The sequence below is a fragment of the Phocoena phocoena genome, chromosome 13 (genome assembly GCF_963924675.1).
Source record: "Phocoena phocoena chromosome 13, mPhoPho1.1, whole genome shotgun sequence".
Taxonomy (NCBI): domain Eukaryota; kingdom Metazoa; phylum Chordata; class Mammalia; order Artiodactyla; family Phocoenidae; genus Phocoena; species Phocoena phocoena.
In genome coordinates, this window is record NC_089231.1 from 25,301,414 (window position 1) to 25,323,531 (window position 22,118).

Here is a 22,118-nt window from a genome sequence, read left to right on the forward strand (position 1 = left end):
CACCTTCAGACCACAGGTGCTGACCCCCATTCACTGGCAAAAGCCCACATCTTCCACATATTTGAGGGTGCAGACTCTGGAACTGCAGGGCTTGGAACCCCAGTGGCATCGCTTACTAACTGGGTGACCCTGCTCAAGTCACTTTCCCTCTCTGTAACTCAGTTTCCTCATTTGAAAAACGGGGATAATTACTAGCGCCTCACATCACAAGGTGGTTGGAGGATTAAATTAGTTAATGTATTGAAGTGCTTAGACCTGTGCCCAGCATACAGTAAACGCTATAATAAAGGTATATGTAGAAAATATATTATCATGGTAAATACAGGCAATAATTCAGTCAAATTACAACAAAACAAATAATAAGGTAAATATATTAGTGCTACTAGGACTGTTATATTTACTGTCGTTGTTATTGTTATTGGGACAGAGCAGTGCGGTGACTGATTAATAGCATAGATTCTAGAGCCAACACAGCCTCATGCAAGTTATTCAGTTTTTCTGGGCCTCTAGGTTCCTCATCTGTTGAAGGAATAACAGCTCCTACCTCCCTAAGCTGTGGTGATTTTTAGATAATACAGGCAAGCGGTTAGAACCTGGATTGGTGTATGCACAGTGCACGGTAAGTATTAGTTACTATTACTATTATGTATTGTTATTATTATTGGCCCAGGGATGGCGAGGGCTACCTGATGGGTTGGTGGCAGCATGTTCCAGTTCCAGAGTTAATGCAACTCTCAAATTTCAGAGTAATTAGTTCATTTGATCAAATATCTGCCAAGCCTCTCTTGTGTTTTTGGACCTGTCAAGTTTTCCTGGAGTCGTGGAAAATAAATCCCACGTGGTTCCTGCCCTCAGACAGCTCACAGCTCTTAGCCGAGGAGTCCTAAGCCCGTCTACAGGGCAGTGAACCTGAGCACCAGTAGGGGGCAGCATGAGATAAGTGCTATGAAAGTCCCGTGCACAGAGGCACCCTGAAACTCCAAGGAAGAGAAACGGGGTGGCTACAAAACCCAGCACAGCTTGGGAGAAGGGGTGGGGGATAGGATCTACGCCCCGTTCAACACACGCTTGTGTCCCTGGGGGCTCCGCCTTGATCTGGGCCCTCCGAGTCACAGCGCGGTGGCAGTGTGGCAGTGCTAGGTGGCAAGCGAGGACGCAGGAGGGGGGGTGGGTGGGACTGCGGAGCAGCTCCTCCCAGAGGAGCAGCATCTAGAATAGCCTGGGGCGGAGGGCGGGGAGGTGGGACACGCGATGGTCCAGCAGAGAATCTTGGAGAGCATCCCAGGCAGAGGGCAAAGGCCTGGGGCTAAGCGCAAGGGTGTTGCCAGCAAGGAGGGCAGGGTTCTTGCGGCTGCAGAGGGGTGGGGGGAGGGGGCCAAGGGGCAAGATGGCGCTGGAAGGCCAGGGTTGGGAGCACAGCTTGGGTTCTGGCCTGTGGAGATGGGGTGGTAGGGGTGTGAGGGGACTTCTTGCCTCTTCAGCCTCCAGCCTGGTGGTGATGTGTAGGGCTGCAGAGGAGGTGGAGAGAGGTCTGGAAACACCAGCTGCCTTTCCACTAACAAGTCTGCCCGTGAAGATACCACCTGCTCACAGACATCTGTGTTCCCTGCGTGCCGGGGCAGTAGGGGGAGGGAACTGGGGACTCTGGGGCTGACACCCTTCCCCCAGGTCATGTGAACATGTAACACACCTCTGGCTCCAGCCACCCTCGGGCACCAGCCTAGCACATCGTGGCACAGCCTTTCAGTCTCACCTCATCAGCCCCTGGGGTCGGCAAGGAGGGCTGCTGTCCCCCTAGGCCCGCCCTGTCGGGGGCTCAGAACTCCCTGGAGGGAGGTTCCAAGGGCAGAAGGTTGCTACAGACCAGCTGAGTCACTGCTGCCAACAGGGTTTCCAAGGTAACAACCTCCTCTGATTTCTGTCCCTCCGTGGAAACACGGGCTGCAGGAAGCCTTGGCAACCGAGTGGTACCCTACTTCCAAGAGCTGCTGCCGTGGCTGGGCATGTGGAGTCCATCCCCAGAAAGGCCGGACTCCACGGGTGACACAGTTCTTGGCTTAGCCACAAAGTGGCCACAGGACACTGCACCCAAACTCCCCAGCATCCCGGGAGAGATGGGATTTGGTCAGAGAGCCAGGTGTCTATGGGAGACCCCGGGGCACTGTCAGCAAATCTGGCCGGCCCCGCTGAGTGAGTGAGCCTGGTGGTGAGCAGGTGTGGCCAGTTCCTCTGGCTCCAGAAGGAGCAAGGGCCCTCAGCACAAGGGGAACCTTTCCTCCCCTGGATAGTCATTTGTCGCTACTGCCACACCGTGTTCTGTTAGGACGTTAACTTGTGTGAACTGGTGCAGACGCCTTCGGAAAGCCTGACCATCACTCGCTCCCCAACGGACACCTTCAGTCCATGAGGCAGTGTCATCACTTCTGTCCTTTGGGCCTCAGTTTCCCCACTGGTTTTGCCATCCATGGGCCCCCAGGGGACAAAGGAGAGATGGGCGCTTCCCAGGGAAATGCCACCTCTCTCCAGAAGGCTTCCGCAGACGGTTCATCCTCCCACGGTGCTCCCTTCTTGACCCCCGCCCCCCGCATTCACTTTCTGTAACTGCACACCCGGCCCTTATTTTATACCGTGTGCTCTCTGAACGTGTGTGCATAGTCTCAATCATGAATGGGTTCATGTCTCTTTTTAACAGTAGAGTGAATAGAAATAATGCTTCTGGGCATTATTCTGGGACCGTATTGTCTACGGGGTGTGTGTGTGTGTGTGTGTGTGTGTGTGTGTGTGTGTGTGTGTGTGCGCCTCACCATTTGGGGACCCAGCAGGACTGGTGACCGGGCTTCAGAAGTGCAAAATGCTCCTCCCTTTCCCATGGCACACAGCAAGCTCCAACTGGCTCCCACCACAGGGCAGATGGGGAACACCGCTTCTGCAGAAAAGCAGCTCCTGAACTTGACCTGCTGAGCAAAGGTCAGCTTTCCTAAACTCAGAAGTGTGGAGGGCACAGCCCTGCACAGCCAAGCAGCTCAGGGGAAAATGGCCCCAGTGCTGCTGAGTGAGAGGGTTGAGGGCACGGTGAGCGGGTGGACGGGTGTGAGGCAGGGCCAAGGGAGCCCCGTGGTTGCGACTCTGCTTTGCACTATCTCCTCCTAACAGGATGCCTCCACGTTCAAGGGCAACTCCTCTCTCTACTCGAAAAAAACATCCCAAGAGTTTGGACAGAACCCTCACAGGCAGGGGCAGGACAGTGGAAAAAGGACAAGTAGCAACCTGGACTTCTACTGGTATCTGGTGCTGTATCCAGGGAGACAGTGTCAGAATTGAATTGAATTACAGGACACCCAGCTAGTGTTGAAGAATTGCTTGTGGATTTGGGGAAAAAAATACACACACATCAGAACTGGTGTCAGAAATTAGCCATGTGACCCAACAATTCCACTCCCAGTCAAAGACCCCGAAAGAATTGAAAACAGAGACTCAAACAAATACTTATACATGGATGTCCATAATAGCATTATTCACGGTAGCCAAAGGATGGGAACAGCGCAAATATCCATCAGCAGACAGATGCATAAACAATGGAATGTTATTCAGCTGTGAAAAGGGTTGAAGTCCTGATATAAGCTACAGCGTGGATGAGCCTCAAAAATACTATGTCGAGTGAAAGAGGCCCAACACGAAGACCACATATGATTCCATATATATATATATATACCTCCAGATATCTATACCTATATATCTATATAGAGATAGGGAGATAGGTATAGATACCCCAGAATAGATAAATTCATAGAAACAGAAAGCAAATTGGTGGTTGCCAGGGGTAGGCGTTGTGGGGAAATGGGAATAACTGCTTAATGGGTAGGGGTTTTATACTGGGGTGTTGAAAATGTTTTGGAACTAGATAGATGTGGTGGTTATACAACATTATAAATGTACTAAATGCCACAGAGTTGAACACCTTAAAATGGTTAATTTTATGTTATGTGAATTCTACCTCAGTAAAAATTATCTTAAAAGGAAGGAAGGGAGGGATGGAGGGAGGGAGGAAGAAAGGAAGGAAGGAAGAAAAGAAATCATCTGTCTCACACCCCTGTGTGTGGCCGGAGTCACATTCCTGTCCGGAGGTCAGCCCAGGCCCTGACACCATCTCTAAAAGGGAAAGTAAACACTGATGCATGAACTAAGGAAAGAGTGAGACGACCGAGTAAAAGCAACCACTACCCCAGTGGTTTGTTTTTTTTTTTTGCGGTACGCAGGCCTCTCACTGCTGTGGCCTCTCCCGCTGAGAAGCACAGGCTCCGGACGCGCAGGCTCAGCGGCCATGGCTCACGGGCCCAGCTGCTCCGCGGCGTGTGGGATCCTCCCGGACCGGGGCACGAACCCGTGTCCCCTGCATCGGCAGGCGGACGCTCAACCACTGCGCCACCAGGGAAGCCCCCCAGTGGTTCTTAAAGTGGGGCCCCTGGACCAGCAGCATCAGCAGTTCCTGAGAACTTGTGAAAAATGCCAATTCTCAGGCCCCACCCCAGACCTCCTGAATCAGAGACTCTGCGGGTGGACCCAGTGATCCCTCTTCTTATCAAGGCGAGACCCACTGCTCTAGACTGTTGGCAAGCAGGGCCACTGTGAGTGGTCAGGAAGGGGAGCAGGCAGTGTGGCTGGAGGGGGCTGGGCAGTGAAGGGTGGAGGGATTCTGGAGAGAGGCCAGTGAACCTGCAGATCTGAGCCACTGAGCCTCTGGACATCAGCCTGCCCAAGGAAAGGCCCCCCTCTGCCCCGGTATAGCCACAGCTATCCCTCACCTCACCAGCCCCTATGTGGGAGTTCCCCACTGCCCCTTACCCTTCACGGTCGATGTGTGGCAGGGGCTGCTTGGGCGTGTGTCGGAGCTTCCGGTGGAACTGGGTGAAGTCCAGCTTTTCAGGCTGCAGGTCCCAGGTGGCACCACTAGAGGGCGAGGGAGGGTGAGAAATGTGACAAGCCCAGTTACTGATGGGGATGAGACACCCCCGGCACACCCCAGGCAGGGCATCTCAGAAAGAGGTGGGCAGGAAGAAGGAGTGCCCACTGGCCACAGGCAGGGGTCAGGCAGGGACCCTCACTCAGAATGGAGCCTGAAATGTCGGTTCTGCGCTCACAGACAACAGGGCAAGTGCTTGCCTGGTAGCCTTCCCCTCTCTTCAACCCTGCTGTATGATAATAGATGCCTATAAAACACAGGTGTGGGCCTGATGCTCGCTCTACAGTGGTCCGCCTGAAACACTGGAAAGCCTGGGGAGAGTGTGTCAGTTGGGGAAGCAGGAGGCCAGGTCCCCCAAGGACCAGTCTCAGGAGACCCACGGCACTTCCATGCTGGGCAAGCCTGAGCCAGAGCCAGGGTGAGCCTGGAGCACAGCCAGAGTTGGCTAGCTCCAGGGCCGGGGCAGAGCTGAGCTAAAGGGCCACCACCATCCATGGTCTGAGGTCATCACTCTCCAAAGAAGGGGACACCATGACAGGAGAGCCCGTCAGCAAACCCTCCAGGGGCACCAGCCCCACATCCTGAGAAAGCCTGGCCAATACCTGCCCTTCCAACTTGGCCCGTGAGGAAGCTTCTAGAGCCTGAAGCACTGACAGTTCTTCCTTTTCTCTGGACGCCTCTCCGCACCCCCCGGCCCCTGCCTTCCATAACCTCTGGTGGGAGGGGTGTGGTATGCAGCCACAGCTGTCCGTCCTCAGCTCTAACACAGCCATGTGCAGTTCCCCCACCGCCATTTTCCTTCCTTCTCTCTCTGACCTCCTTCCTCCAGCCTCCTCCTTTCTATTTCACCCTCCTGTCTTTCTCTCCACTTCTTGATCAATGAACTCTCAACAATAACTCAATCCCCAAAGGCCCCTCAGGGCATAAGGACCAGTAAGCTGGGGTTCCAGCCGGAGCCACACACCACAACAAGAGGAAGAGGAGCTCACCTGAAGGAATCAAAGGTGTTGGCAGCCCAGATATCTGTGCCCAGCATGTCCAGAGAGGTGTCTTTGCTGCCATTCTGGAAGAGATGGAGGATGAAAGGGGTGGCATTATTTGCCTGGCCAGGACATGGAACAAATGGGTGGAAGGCCCAATCCCAGCAAGGGTTGCAGAGGGCCCCCTTCCCCGCCATCCCCCTCGGTTGGTCATCCTGCGCAGCTTGGAGGCTGGAGTGAGCCACTGGAGTGAGTGTCCTGGCTGGTGCACCCAGTACGAGTCAGGGGGACCCCAGCCTCCCCCAGGCTTGGGCCCTCACTTTGCTGGTGTTTGACAGAGCTGTGTGGTCAGGTACAGGGCAGCCAGGGCTCTGCTGCTCCAGCCCGTGGCTCTCTCCTCAAAGCCTCTATACTAGTGAGCTGCCAGCCTGATGGCAGCGGCTTCTCCCAGGCAGGGGCTCTGCAGAGCCAGGCACACTGGAAGGTCTGTGCTGGGAAGTTGACTTCCTTTGGAGTTAAGCCCCACAGCCCAAAATCAGGTGGCACCAAGAAGCTCCCACTGACCAACAACTCCAAAGATGGAATTTCTCTAAGTCAAACCAGCTCCGGTCTTCTTCCTTTGTTGTTTCCTATATGACTCATTCCATAGACAGAAAATGCTCTACTCGACCCAGCTTCTCTGATCTGGCTTCTTTGCCCTTGGCTGATCTCTGCAACAAGTTCTCCAATCCCTATCTTCACTCCTGATGCCACCCATCCCTCACTGTAACTGAGCAGGACCCTATGGGGCCTTCCCAGAACAGACCCTACCCCCTCCCATGTCCTCTACCTGAAGGAAAACTTCAGCCTCCTAGGCCTTCCCCAAGTTCCAAAGAGTAAATGTAACCAGAGAAGTGAGAAAATGCAGAAACAAAGGAAAACAGACAAGCAAGACAAAAATAATAATAGTTCAGCCATTAAACAAAGGCAAGGACATTTAGTTCCTCCTCTAGGGCTATAGATAATATTTTGAGCCAGGTTCTTTGAGCTGTTTTGCAGATACTGAAACCCCCACCAGGTGGAAGAAGTTAACTGCGTGCCGACCACAAACACATAGACCCCAGATGGGTTGGAACCAGAGGTTGGTAATGTTGACTCCTAATTACCTCACCACCAACTAATCCGAAGAATGCCCATGAGCTGATCACATATCCCATAACCCTCCTCCCTCACCCTGTCTTTAAAAACCTTTCCCTGAAAGCCTTCAAGGACGTTGGGCCTTTTAGGCACTAAGCTGCCTGGACTCCTTGCTTGGCGCCCTGCAATAAACGCTGTACTTTCCTTCACCACAACCTGGAGTCAGTAGATTGGCTTTACTGTGTGTGGGCAAGCGGACCCAAGTCTGGTTCAATAACATCATGACCCCCACAGTCTGCTTTTCATCACCGCAGTCTTTAAAAACAATACTTCCACCTCCACTGAAGCTGACTGTGTGCGTGCCTTATAACTCAGGACTCCACTCCCAAGTACAAACACAGCCAAAATGTGTACAGACGTCCACCAGTATTACACAGCACAGAAGTACAGAGGAGCACTACTCAGAACAGCTCCAAACTGGAAACCACCCAAATGCCTACCAACATTCGACCAAATGAATCGTGGTGTGTTCACATACTGGAATATTACACAACAGTCAGAATAAACTAAAACAACATGTAATGCCATAAATGAATCCCACAAACATAAAGTGGAACAAAAGAATCTAGATATAAGAGTACCGGCTCTATAATTCAATTTTATATAAAGTTCAAGAACAGGCAAACTAATCTATGGAGAATTCAGACAGTAACCAGAAGCAGGCCCCAGGAGGGTGCTGGGGGGCTGGTAATGTCTGCTCTTAATCTAGGTGCTGGTTACATAGGTGTATTCAGTTTGTGGAAATCTGTTGAACTGTAGGTGCATGGTATGTACACCTTCTTCTGTGTGTGTTACGACCTTCTGGTTAGATTCCTGGTAGCATCCCCAGTCTTTATTTTTATGATGATCTGTCCCTGGACCTGTCATTCCTCAGATCCACTAGCTCATACACTGGGCAATCTTCCTTTGAGATCTTTCCATAGGCCTGGCCCTGGGCAGACACTGAAGACACAAAAGTGGAGAAGTCACAGGTTATGCGTGCAAAGAATGGTATGGGACGACACACACGTAATAAATAATTACAATACAGTGTGAAATGTGCACTGATTCAAGGTGCCACAGTAGGACCAAAGCACAGGCAAATTTCCTGAGAAGTAGGGAAGGACTCCCCCAGAGTAGGGATTCATGGTGATCAGGAGAGCGGAGGGAAAAGGAGGGAAGGGGTCATCTGGGGAAAAGGGCCAGTATGTGGAAAGGGGCCCTGGCAGGATACAATAAGGCATTCTGGGTAACTTTAAGGCCTCCTGGGTTTACACAGGGAGCCCGGCAGCTTGTCAAGGTGCCCCCAGGTGGGCGAGTCAGTGGTTTTCAACATCACCCACTCTCAGTCTTGGTCAGGGGCCTACTAGGGGCCTCACAAGTGCTCCTCAGTGATTGTCATGGGTTGATTGTGTCGTCACCACCCCTCCCCGATCCCCGGCACCACCATTATTCATACGCTGAAGTCCTAACCCCCAGTCCCTCAGAATGTATTTGGTAACAGGCTCATTGCAGATGTAATCAGTTAAGATGAGAGTGGGCCCTAACCCACTATAACCGGTCTCTTTATAAAAAGAGGAAATTTGGACACAGTGACAGATGCACACAGAGGGAGAACGCCAGGTGAAGAATGGAGTTACGCTGCCACAAGCCAAGGAACTTCCCGAAGCTGGGAGAGAGGCCTGGACAGATCCCTTCCTAGCTCCTTCACAGGGATCATGGCTCTGCTGACACCTTGCTTTCAGTCTTTTGGCCTCCAGAACTATGAGATGACAATCCATTTCTGTTGTTCTAAGTCACCTAGTTCGTGGTCAAACGTCCTAAATCAAGCAGCCCTAGCAAACTGATAACGGTGATCAACCATCCATCACCTCCACAAACCCCTTGTGAGGGCAGTCCATCACGTCCCCACTTCCCACAGCCAGCAGACAACCCCCCTGTGACCTTCTCATGTCCTTCAGCCACATGAAGCACCAGAGGGCCCCGGGGCCCCACCTCCTGCAAACAGACAAGCTCAGACCCAGGCTGGCTCAGCTAGTCTCTGATCTCCCCACACCACCTCCCCAGAGACGGCCCAGGAGGAGTCCCACCTGCTGTCCTCCCTGTGCCCCCCCAGCTGGAGACCACGGCCAACATCACCCCAGAGCCTGCCGAGCAGAGCTCACATGGACACTGGTGAAAAGAGAAAAGGCATGAGGATATATGTGTGTGTTTAGATTCTGCACTTACTGAGCGCCACCCACATACAAGGCACTGAGAAGCCGGCTAGAAATAACCCCAAACGAGGCTCAGCAACCTGCCTCTCCCTCCCCCAGCGACCAGAGACACCCGGCGCCTTGGCAATGAAGCCCCATGACTTGGGGGTTTGGTTTTGTTTTTAGCTCTCATTTTCTTCAGGTCGGGCAGAGGCGGCCAGCAAGGTCTTCTTACTCACTGCGTCCTACTCTGCGCATCCCGACTCACCAATCCCTCAAGGTAGAAACCAACCTACTTCCCAGAGAGAGAGCAGTTTGAGGGTAGTTTCCAGCTTCTAATCGGTCTGAAGGAAAAGGAACACAAACTGGCCAGTAGAAAGGTTGAGGCCCAGCCTCCCAGCAGAAGGGGCCCAAGTGCTCAGACCCTCACAGACACCAGGCAGGAGATAAGGAGGGGGTGGGGAGAGGAGGGGAGCGTTCAGGGGAGGCTGAGGGAACAAAGGGCTAATGGGAGAGAGGGGCACCCAGAGTGTGACCTCGGATGAGTCACGTAACCTGCCTGGGCTGCATCCATACACCGAGGACTGGGTCCTCCCTCTGGCACCACCAGCCTGAAGCCTTGGGTCACTCAGGCTCTAAGTGGCTGGGAACTTTCTCACGATGCCCTGAGACCTCCCACAATCCTCCTGTGAATCAACCCCAGTCACTCAGGGCCAGAAGCTTCTCCATGTGGCGCCACCTGTGTGCACCTGGGTCTTCCCCACACCTGTCCAGTTCCGCTTCCCCATAATCCCTTTCACTATTGACCGTGACGTCTCGTCTCGGCCTTGCTCCTCTCCCGCTCCCTCCAGACGTGCCCCATCCTTCAGCGCGTGACTCCAGAAAACCCCTCCGACCTCCCAAACTGCAGTCACCTCCCTCTGTCATGAACTTAGCACCCGCGTGGGTGACCTGTGGCTGCAGAGCCCACTGGCGGCAGTTCTCACCCCGTCTTACCGTCACTCTCTCCTGCTCCAGGGCGTGGACCCGGGATGGCAGGGACCTCTCCAGGTGCCCCAGCACTCTATGTTCAGCGCCCAGGAAGTGTCTGCTGAGTTGACAAACACTTCAAGAGACCTTCACTGTCTTCCTTAAACACGTTGCCATAATGAGCCATGTGACCTCAGCGAAATTAGTTCACCAATTTGGACTTCAGATTCTTCATATTTAAATAAAGAGATCTCCGAAAGTGAAGTGCCATATCCTGTAGATGGGTTTCTTCTGATTGGCATGTGTGCTGCCACCACACCCTCTCTCACCAGGGGCAGACATCACTAATCAATTATGGCACAATTTACAATCTTCTAGGATCAGCCCCTCCTTCCCTTCCTTCTTTGAGTTGTCTCATCACCCTATCCATCCCAACTCCTGGTGCCCTGCTTGCTTCAAATGCCACTTTGAAATTGCAGGTGGCTAGAGCGACTCACTTTCTATCTAGGAGACAGGCCCCCACCCTCCTGAGATGTTAAGTGGCTTGTTCAAAACACCCTTCCCAGGCCTCAGAGATGATTACCAATAGGTACAGCATTTTAAAATGACTTCTAAAGCAAAGGTCAAAAAAAATATATCAAACTAAACCTTGCTTCCAAAGCACACGTCTGAGACCTCACCTGGAGTGAAGTTCACTTCCTCCTTCAGGATAGTAACACAAGTCTCTTCCTAATCCCTGACCCTTTAAATACACAACTCACTCTGGCACTTACAAGTTCAGCTTACGTGGAGTGGACCATTGCTTAGTCATCACTCTCTTAGACCCATAAGGATGTTAATCTCCCCAAGTAAGTTTTTTTTTTTTCAAAAAATTTTTATTGTGGTAAAATGCACATAACATAGAATTTACCATCTTAACCCTTTTAAGCGTACAGTTCAGTGGTACTAAATATATTTACAATATTGTGTAACCATCACCACCATCCATTCCCGTAACTCCTTTCATCTTGTAACACTGAAAGCGTATACCCATTAAACACCAACTCCCCATTTCCGCTCCCCCCAGCCCTGGCGACCACTATCCTATCTTCTGTCTCTAGGGTTTTGACAACTCTCAGTACTTCATACAAGTGGAATCACACAGTATTTGTCTTTTTGTGACTGGCTTACTTCACTTGGCATAAGGTCCTCAAGGTTCATCCATGACCCCAATTAGACTTTAAGCTCCTGGACCACAGCTGCTTTCTGTTCTTGTGTCCCCAACGTGGTCAAGCCGGGCACACGGTAGGTCCGCCTCAGATGGCTGCCAACTGATTAAAGAGACTCTACCCTGAGAGACTGAGGCCCTGCTGCCTCTGTACCTGAGAGACTGATTCCCAGATTAGGATGTCAACATGGATTCACCAACCTAGGATCTGAGGCCCCTAAAGAGTGAGGAATGCAGGATGGAGAGAGGGAACAACCATGAAGAAAGGACGGGAAGGTCACAGCTTAACCCAGGACTGCAAGCACCTCACAGGTACGAGCACAGTTCACCTTAAAAACAGCTCAATTATGGCACAAGGGCGATGCGAGTGCACGTAAGTCTCCCTCCTGGTCCAGGGGCTGGAGTCTTGGCCACCACCCCTCATAGCAGGGAGGGGAGGCCATCTACTCTCGAGGGCCCTGTGCAGAGAGAACCACAGCTAAGGGAGGTGCCTGGGCATCTCAAGCTCAGGCCCCAGCCTCTTCTGAAGCAGCATCCCTGGCAGGGGACCCACCAGCCTCAGGGACAAGGCCCCACTGGCTGATGAGTGGGAAAGAGTGACAGAGCAGCAGCTGCTGGAGAGGATGCCCCAGGAGATGCTCTGTAAAGGGAGCCCCCCCCCCCACCTCCCTGCATGTGCAGATCAACCTCGAGGAGCTGGTACCATCTCCGATCGGAGGTGAGAAGCATTTTTTCAGTACTTCATAGCTTATAGACCCTCTCCACGCATTTTTCCTCATTGAAGCACTACGATTCTCACCCATCCTCGCAGGAGCCCAGAGAACTTATTCCTGAGCTGATGGAGATAACCTGAGCCCTATTTTAAATGCTGGAAAACTCCAAAACCACTGCGGTTCCCAGCAAGCACCTGGCTACTCAACCCTCCCCCCATCACCCTCCCATCAGCTCAACCTCTGGTTCCGTTGACAGCATCCCTCAGCCGGCGGAAGCCTCTGCTCTCACCCCTCCATCTCCACAGGGTAGGTCTCATTACTCCTCATGAGCACCTACCTCCTGCCTCCACTCCCTCCCCCACACGCCGTGACTCTGATTCTCGGAGCTTAGGAACAGAAGTGCTAGGATGAGCCCCTCACAGACCGAGGGGCTGCAGCCCACACTCTGCACAGTCCTGGGGAAAGAATAATGTGCACAGCCTCCCTGGAGGAGGCGACAGCACTGGGCAAGAATCAGGACCCTCGGGCCGCTGAACAGGATGTGGCTGAGGGCTGTGGGCAAGCCTGTGGCCTCTCTTGCTGAATACAGTAGGAGGGTGGGCCCCACCAAGGCCAGTGTTGTAACGGGGAGGGGGAAAGTGTCTGGAGAAGTCCACAGTGAAAATCTTGGTCACGGAGATGACTTACTTATCGTTGCTCCATCCGACAAGATGACTGCAGCACGTAACAAGGATCTGGACACCTCCTTAGAGTTTGTGGCAATGGGATGTGACCGGCATATAATCACTGCATGTAACCTTTTACCAACAGGGGCTGAAGAAGGGGCCTAGCTCTTGGAAACAAAATCTGTGTCCTTCAAGTTTCAGCCCAGAGAGGGAAGACCCTCACCTGCAGAGCCTTCATTTCTGTCCCTTGTTGAGGCCGAGGTGGTGACCCAGGGGATGCCCAGAGGGGCCAGGACTCACCGGCAGAGTGACTGCTGCCACTGAACTGACAGCCAGGAACCTAACAGCTTCTCACGTTCATCCCCAGCACCCGCCGGCGCTGGGCTGACAGCACCCAGGCGACCCTGGGGCCACCTGCCACGCTGACGCACGTCCAGCCAAAGCCCCTGAAGCCATAAAGTGCCTGGATGTTCCCCGCTTCTTGAGTTCTGGACACCAACCCTCAAACTTTGCAACCCCTAACAAACACACAGGGCAGGGACGATGGTGGCGGGAGCTTGGCTGTTCTGCTCACTGCTACAGGGGCCTCGGCATCCTCCTTGGCACACTGGCAAAGCTTTGTGTTGGTATGCGGCTCAGACACCGCCTGTGAAGGGGCTCTGGGGCCACACCAAGCTGCTGAACGTACAAGATTATATTCCTCTTTGGGCCGCTGTGCTCTTCCTGGACTTGGAGAAAACAAATCTCCTTTCCACCCACTCCGAGTCTTTCTCTCTGATGGGATCAGCTCGAGAGCCTTCCTCCCTGTGGCTCTGCTGTTTCCTCATCAGCTGGTGCCCCGCAAGCCCACGGCACATCCAGCACATACCCCAGGGGTTGATTCCCTTCCTGATCTACTGTGTGCTCCAAGTGGTGTTCTAGAAACACTAATCCGCTGGCTCACAGATGTCAGTGTGCATCGGAATCATCCAGGGAAGGGACTGAAATGGTTTAAGTTTAGGGCAGCTGCAGTGGTGCATGGAACACGCTTTTGGAAACAGTGGATATTAAAAAGTTTTGTGGGGGACAAAAAGTTTAAAAAGGCTCCTCGGTCAAATATTTGGGACACACAGAGTTAAAAGAGTTGTTAAATCAATACTTTACTGCAGAACTTCTCAGTGCCTTTATTGGTCTTGGATGGATGCTGACTCTTCAAGTAGGTGGCAGCACACTACACAGCTTTGCCCAAACTCCTCCGGCCAGAAACCCACCGCACTCTTCCTTCTCACCCCACACAGCATCCTGCAGGACCATGGTTCCCCTACCGGGAAACAGACATCTTAAACTATCTGTTAACTCTCTTCCCCAATTAGTCTGCCATCCCCTCAATTGCAGTAGCCCTGGCTTCACTTTTCTGTTGTGTTCCCCTGCCTCCTCACCCCCACCACCTTCCTAGTCTTGGGATGCAGCATCATTCATTCTTTTTTTTTTTTTTTTCGCAAGGACTCAGTGGCCAGGTACCGAGAGCTCTCCACAAAGCCTCACTGGCTTCTTCGAGAACATTCTCCAGGTTGCAATTCCACAGTTGGCCCTGGTGAACACGGCTTTCCTCTGAGTCCCACCCCTTCCCTGGCCCTGAGGTCACCCAGCCCCTGCCAACACCCCGCCAGGTTGTTGCAATGCCAAGGTTCTGAGGAACCGTATCAAAAAAAAATCACCCTTTTCAGTGGATCGTTTTTTAGCACTTAAACGCTGCTGAATCCTTCACAACAGCTTCTTTTACTGACAATTAGGGGGCCCCTTGACAGGGTGAATCGTGCTGCTCTCAGAACAGATCACAAAGGGATAATAAGCACCTTAAACCATGTGGAAAAAGAAATGGAAACGGCCTGCCCACGGGCAGGGAGACTGAAGCTGCCTCTGAAAGGGCCACGCGGGGTGCACAGCTACCCCAGGTCAGGGGTGACAGAGTCCAGAGAATGATAACAGCAAACACTGACGCAGCACTCACTGTACACCAGGCACCATCCGAGCACTTTACATCTGTTACAACCCTAGGAAGCAGCTGTTGCTATCACCATCCCCATTTCACTGATGAGGAAACTGAGGCTCAGAGAACTTGCCCGCATTCACCCAGCTAGTTCCCAGGAACGCATATGAGTGTGGACCAGAGTCTGTGCTCTTAACCACTGCACTCTGCAGATATATTACTCAAATCACTTCTGACCTCACTGTCGAGTTTCCCATAATGCAGGAGCATACCCATATCCCTACGAACATTTGGGTTTCCCGAGTTCTTCTCTTGGGAAGGCAGCGCTGGTGCAGGGAGTAAATCACTTGCAGTGAGGAAAAGAAGGAATGTAGGGGTGCAAGATAGAATGTGTAGGGTCGGGGGGCTCTGTGCATGAGTGAATGAAACAAGATGGGAGTGAGTCACTGTACAGTAGAAAAACATGCCAAGTCAGGTGCAATGGGAAAAAACGACCCTCTTCTATACCGTTGTTTTTTCTTTATTGATATACAACTGCAGAGTCATTTCTGCTTGTGTACGTGTGTGTGCACAGGTATGTGCGTGTTGACAACCCCAGGCTGCAAAGGTTTAGAAATAAGGCAGAGTCTGGCTAAACAAGGCAGGGGGCAGCAGGAGGACTCCCCCCATTAATGGGAGGGTCACAGGCAAAGTTCCAACTAGAGGATGTCCGGGCATGCCAGTCTGAGTTTCCCCAGCATGTCTGCTGCTGGGTCAGCCGCACCAGAGCTGGCCAGCCTGAGACTGCGGCTGCAGCACCAGGAGCCTGCAGGGACCAGGGCCTGAACTCCTGGACTGCAGAACCAGGGGCCAGCTGCTGGTCGTCAGCTCTACAGGGCCCAGCCTGGGCACCAGAGACATGAGGGCGGTACAGCCCCTGCTCCTGGGAAGGGGCTCATAATCCCAGTCCATTTCCCCTTCTTGGTGCAAAATGTTCTTCCATAGATTCTGTCCATGACGATGGCCAAGAGCAAGCAAACCCCACAGACTCAGGGCTCCCGGGGGAGCCGATAGGGAGGGCTATCCCTTTAAACAATGGACAAGACCTCTCCAAGGATGCCCTCCCAAGTCCCCTGCCGCCAGCCCCAATATATCACCCACGTTAGTGGGTTAACACAGTGCTAGGCACTGTGTGGCCACAAGAGGCCCGAGGTGATCGTCCCTGCCCCACAGTTCTTACCACCTAGCTGGAGCGTCACAGAAAAGGAAGAAAACAACTGAAGACAACATGTAGTGAAGCACCATGTGATATGATGCATGCCACCCATGCTGCGGGCTCCAGGGGAGACTGTGGCTCTGGACTCCAGGAAAAACTTCCTGCGAGTAACAACACGGATGGACTGAGTGGGGAAAGCAGGAGTCTAGGCCTGCAAGCTGCTTCCTGGGGCCCCAGGAGGGTTGCTGCAGCTCCACAGACCTGAGCTCCCTCTTCAGTATCATATTGGACTAGAATGGTGATTACCGAGTTGGGGTGGAGGCGGGAAGAAGAGCATGAGACACTGGGAGAGTGTGGTGCATTATACAGGATGTTTGGAGACCAAAGAACTGCAAAGGCATCTCCTGGGCCAAAACAGGGGCTTCCTGTAACGCCAGGTCCAAAACTCCTCTCAGACCCAAACCGCCAGACTTTGAGGGTGACTTGGGTTTGCTTGAAGAGACAGGAAGTGAGGACCCAAGCACAGATCAAGGGTGGGGCAGGGCAGGGCCCAAGGGAGAAGCAGTCCTGTCCTGGTGTGTGTGTGTGTGTGTGTGTGTGTATGTCTGTGTGCATGGTGTGTGTGTGGTGTATGTGTGTGGTGTGTCTGTGTGCATGGTGTGTGTGTGTGGTGTGTGTGGGGGGGCATGTGTGTGTGTGTCTGTGTGCATGGTGTGTGTGTGTGGTGTATGTGTGGTGTGTGTGTGTGGTGTATGTGTGGGGTGAGTGTGTGTGCGGTGTGTGTGTGGTGTGTGTGTGCGTGGGGTGTGTGTGGGGTGTGTGTGTGGGGGCGTGTGTGTGTGTGTCTGTGTGCATGGTGTGTGTGTGGTGTATGTGTGGGCTGTGTGTGTGTGGTGTGTCTGTGTGTGTGTGTGTGTGTCTGTGTGCATGGTGTGTGTGTGGTGTATGTGTGGGGTGTGTGCGTGCGGTGTGTGTGTGGTGTGTCTGTGTGTGTGTCTGTGTGCATGGTGTGTGTGTGGTGTATGTGTGGGGTGTGTGTGTGCGGTGTGTGTGTGGTGTGTCTGTGTGTGTGTGTGTGTGCATGGTGTGTGTGTGGTGTATGTGTGGGGTGTGTCTGTGTGTGTGTGGGGGGTGTGTATGTCTGTGTGCATGGTGTGTGTGTGGTGTGTGTGTGGTGTATGTGTGGTGTGTATGTCTGTGTGCATGGTGTGTGTGTGTGGTGTGTGTGTGGTGTGTGTGCGCGCACGGAGCGTGTGTGTGTGTGTGTGTGTGTGTGTGTGTTCCCCATGTTCAGCACCAAGGACAGCACCCCCACGTGCTGGTAGGAAAGATGGTGATGGACCCCCAATATTTTAATCTTCCTACAATAGAAAGGCCTGAGGCAGGAGAACAGCAGAGCAGAGACCGGAAGACAGAGCCTCCTGAGTAGTACCAGAGCTGAGTTCAGGAGCAGAAAAGGCCGTTCCCTTCACTCTGGAGCTTTCCTGTCTGTCTGTCCAATCTGTCCCTTCTCTCTCTACCCTCACTGTCTTTGAATTAAGACCCAAAACCAAGGGAGGAGTGGGAGATAATGACTCCCTGTGGCCAAGTATATTTCTCCAGTCTCTCGGCTAATTAATCATGCCTTAGGATTTAAATGGCAATATTATTAGCACCTACCCTAGACTGGGCCACAGCAGAGCCCACTTCTGGTTGGCTGCCTGTCCAGCATCTGCTAAAGTAATGGGGGCCCACTCAGCTGTCCCTAGCCCCATACCTTGCCCATGCCTCTGTGCACAGAAAGGATCTCATCCTCCAAGGTTCCTCACTAGGAGGCCTTCTTGGAACTCTCCAGTTGCTGGAGATATCGCCCTTCCTGCCAGAGCCAGACTCAGAACCACACAAGGCCAGGGAGGGAAGGGGCTGAGAGACTCTGGCCCAGGACTGACCTAGGAGTTCTGCAGAGATGCTCCCAGAGTGATGAGGTGGATAGAGTGGAAGAGAAAGCAGGTGGGTTCCTTCCCCTGCCTCACCAAACAGTTCTGCCCTTTTGGTTTTCTACATGAGATTTCCTTGAAAGACTGTGATGAAACAAAAGGTTCTGTACTTTAAAAAATTTAACTTTTATTTTAGATAACTGTAGATTCACATCTAGTTGTAAAAAATAATAGAGATCCCATGTATCCTTTACCCTGTTTCCCCGCCAAGGAAAACCTTATAAAAGTATATAGTTCAGATCACATCCAGGGTACTGAGAGCAATACCCTCTAGAATGCTGACATTTCCATCGGCACAAGGAGCCTTCCTGCTGCGTTTTTGTAGCCACCCACTTCATCGTGCCCCCCTCCCCTAATCCTGAAGAACTGCTAACCTGCTCGCCATTTCTATAATCCTGTCATTTCAAGAATGGTATAGAAGCGGAATCATAGAGTATGTACCTTTGGGGGATTAGCCTTTTTTCACTCCGCATAATTCCCTGGAGATTCATCCAGATTACTGCATGTGTCAAGAGTTGATTCCTTGTTATTGCTGAGCGCCAGAACTTACTTAACCATTCACCTGTTGAAGGGCATCTGGTTTATTTCCAGCTTTTGGCTATGACGAATAAAGCTGCTATAGACATTCAAGTACAGGATTTTGTGTGAACATAAGTTTTCATTTCCCTGGGATAAACACCCAGGATCGCACTTGCTGGATCATATGGTACTTGAGGTTTAGTTTCATAAGAAACTGCTTTCCAGAATGGCTGCACCACTTAACATCCCCACCAGCCATGTGTGAGTCATCCAATTTCTCTGCGTCTTCACCGACATTCGGTGTTGTCACTGTTGTTTGTTTCTTTTTTCATTTTAGCCATACTGACAGGTGTACAGAGATACCTTGCTGAGGCTTTAGTTTGCATTTCCCTAACAGCTAACAATGAACATCTTCTTGTGTGCTTAGTTGCCATCTGTATATCCTCTTTAGTGAAAAATGTCTCTTCATGTATTTTGTACATTTTCTAATTGCATTGTTCTCAATGCTGAGTTTTGAGAGTTCTTTACATATTCTAGATGCTTGTCCTTTGTCAGATATATGTTTTGCAAACTCTTCCCCCTCATTATAACTTGTCTTTTCATGCTCTCAACAGGGTTTTTCCCAGAGCAAGAGTTTTTCATTTTGATGAAGTCCAATTTCACATCTCAGTGTTGACATTTATTGTCTTCATTCGTTCACTTTGAAATCTTCCCAATTCTTGGTATGACAAATGATTTTTGATTGTAATCAGGACACTTTCATGTTATGTAATGAGACTCTGAATCTCATTTAAATCTTCTGTTTTAACTGGCTTTTTGTGGTACCACTCTGTCAGGGGAAAGGGGGGGTGGGCACGACCTCAGTACTGTCAGTGGAGCATTTGTTATGGCTCAGTGGAGGTAAGAGTTCCAGGACTCCACATGGTCCCCACTGACCCTGCTATGGGGGCCTCACGACCACCGGGCAACAGTGCAAGTCCCAGCTCTCTAGTAGAACCTCCTCCGACTCATGCCAGCAGGGAGGGGAGGGCACCTCTATCCTGCTGAGTGGGGGTGGGAGTCCAGGTACCCCACATGGCCTCCAACAATACCATGGGGGCAGGGAGCTTCTTACCAGCCAGCAGAGATGAAAGTCACAACTTCCTACTTGACCTTCTCTGACATCACACTGCTGAAGGAGTTAGGGGGCCGCATTACAGCCCGGAGAGTGTGCAAGTCCAGGTTCCCACTGGTTATTTGCTTGTGACGGTGGGGATGGTGCTACAGTTTTTTTCTGTGCTGTTTGGCTGGAGTAGAGCAGCTATTGTCTAAAAGTTTTCTATCTTGCTAGACCTAAACTTCTATTCTTTTCCTGGACCTAAGCTTAGAGAGAATAGGCTTTTATTGGAACTTTCAAAAAAAAATATCTGTGTCCACTGGCATTTCCTGGTTACCCACATCTTCAGCTTCAAGTCTGGGATATGGGAGGCAAAAGGAAAACCCACGGAGGTCACTCCTGTGTCAATACTCAGGTCCCAAGGTCCCTAGCTGGTCTGCCTTCTCTCTCTGTTTCAGAATCTTCTTATATTTGTTTTATATAGAATGTTCAGGGTTTCAGTTGTACTTAGCAGGAGGAATATAGAAAAGAACATCTATTCCATCTTCCCAGAAATAGAAATCTGTATTTTTCACAAAACATTTTGATGACCTTAAGTCTAGTTCACCTCCTCATTTTTCAGAGGAGAAACTGAGGCTGCAGCTAGATGACGTATCTCACCAGTGATGGAATAGCGAGTCAGAGGTACAGAAGCCAGGACTCACGTCTCCTCACTCCAGTCCTCACGTCTCCTCACTCCAGTCCTCCAATCAGATGCCGTTACCATGACAGCATGGCTCCTCCCCCTCCATGCCCGGGTATCTGACCTCCTCTACAGACGCCAGCTGCAGCCAGCTCCCCTCCTCCCGGTATTCACACGCGGCTCTAGAATGTTGCTTGTCCACTCGAGAAAGTCTTCTTTCTCTAAGCAGACCCTGGGTACTCTGAGGGCAGAGACCAGGCCACGTGGCTCATACTGTTTACAGCGTGGGCTCGACGAATAGTTGCCGACTGCTCTCCCTATAGAAGTCAATCATCAATATTGTTTGGTAAGCGTTGTATCCTGGTTCCTCCAGGTGAGCTGGAGCCAGAAGTCACTCCGAGGACGGGGACAGATGGCATCTTCTGGAAAAGAGAGGCTCACATGCTGGGAGCAGCAGAAGTACACAGATCATGCCATGTCCAGTTTGAAGAGGCTTATTAAGAGGAAATATAGTCTATGTTTATGGTGCTCCCAGAAAAGTAACCCAGGATGGGACAGGACGTGGGAAGCAGTGTGTCACGTCCCAGACTTCTTAGCACTGTGGTTTAAGTGCCCATCTCCCGCCCCGCCCCCATGCCCACTCTACCCTCTACATACACAGAGACTGCACCCATTGCCTTCACCATCCCGATTCCTGGTTCCTAGCATGGTGGCTGGCACAGGGGCCCTCAACGATGACGTGCTGGTTGAATCAATGGATGAAAGAACAAATAAATAAAGGAATAAATGAACCACAACAACAGGGAATAGCTGCAGGAATGAGCATGCTTAGCTTAGAAAGCAGACTTGCCACGGCAGACTGTGGGGGAGAGGCCAAATAGCCGTGCACAAAAGGAATCAAACTAAATCCATCAGCTGGAGTTATGGAGAGGTGGTCTGGGCTGAATCAAAGACCGACATTGTTATCAGTGGAGCTGCCTCACATGCTCTGAGATGCCTTGTGAAGCAGTGAGTTCTCCATTTCTGGAAACGTCCAGCAGCCCAATGGCCTCATGAAGCAGGGGGATCCTGCACTGCAGGGAGTTGGATCAGGTGACCTCTGAGCTTCTTCTCATCCTGAGAGCCCACATCTTCAGGGTTCACTGGAGACCTGCCTAGCTCTGGATTTAATGTGGTAAAGGAGGTAAGGGGGGGCGGAAGTCAGCCACAGCCCCGTTGAGTCTCCACTAGAAGTGGAACATGTGACAATCATTCTAGCCAGTCACCAACCAGTTCTGGTTCCCCTGGTCCAGGCGTATAGTAGGATTCTCCTATTTAGTGTGTTTATGGTTGGGTGGGGCCACGGGACTAGTTCTGGGCAACAAGCTAAGAGTGGAAGTGATGTGTGTTACATTTAGGTTGCAGCGTTGAATTGCCTCCGGTGCTCTTTTCCCTCCGTCGTGGCAACTGCTCCACCAAGCTGGGTCCTAAATGGATGGCTTAAAGTTACTAAGATTCAGAGCTGTTTGTTACTGCAGCATTTCCTAGGCTATCCTGACTGATACAGGGGGACAGAATTTACCTGTAAGGAACGACAGAGAAAATACAAGCCATGCAAGGTACACAAATGCGTGGGGTTGGACAGCAGCTCCAGCAACTCAGCGTGGTGTATAGACACCCCATCCCCCACCACTCTGGTAAAACCCAGCACCAACCAACGACTCCAGCTGTGCCCACTCCTCCTGTCTAACATCCCAACATCATGGCCAACTTCAAGTCTCTGCTAACACCGCTTCTTCTCTCTTCACCTTTTTCTCTCTTCCCTTCCATCTGGTCAGACATCCTACCCATTCCTGAA

The 22,118-nt window shown here is 51.7% G+C and overlaps 1 protein-coding gene across 2 annotated transcripts in view; it reads right to left on the bottom strand.

The window, feature by feature from the left end:
* CTIF (cap binding complex dependent translation initiation factor) overlaps positions 1-22,118 on the bottom strand; it is a 231,181-nt gene that overhangs the window by 188,602 nt on the left and 20,461 nt on the right. For both annotated transcript variants that reach the window (XM_065890337.1, XM_065890336.1), the window contains exons 3-4: positions 5,950-6,023; positions 4,843-4,947 (exon numbers count right to left, since the gene is read on the bottom strand). In XM_065890337.1, the coding sequence (XP_065746409.1) occupies positions 4,843-4,947; positions 5,950-6,023 (179 nt within the window). The remainder of the gene's footprint in view (positions 1-4,842; positions 4,948-5,949; positions 6,024-22,118) is intronic.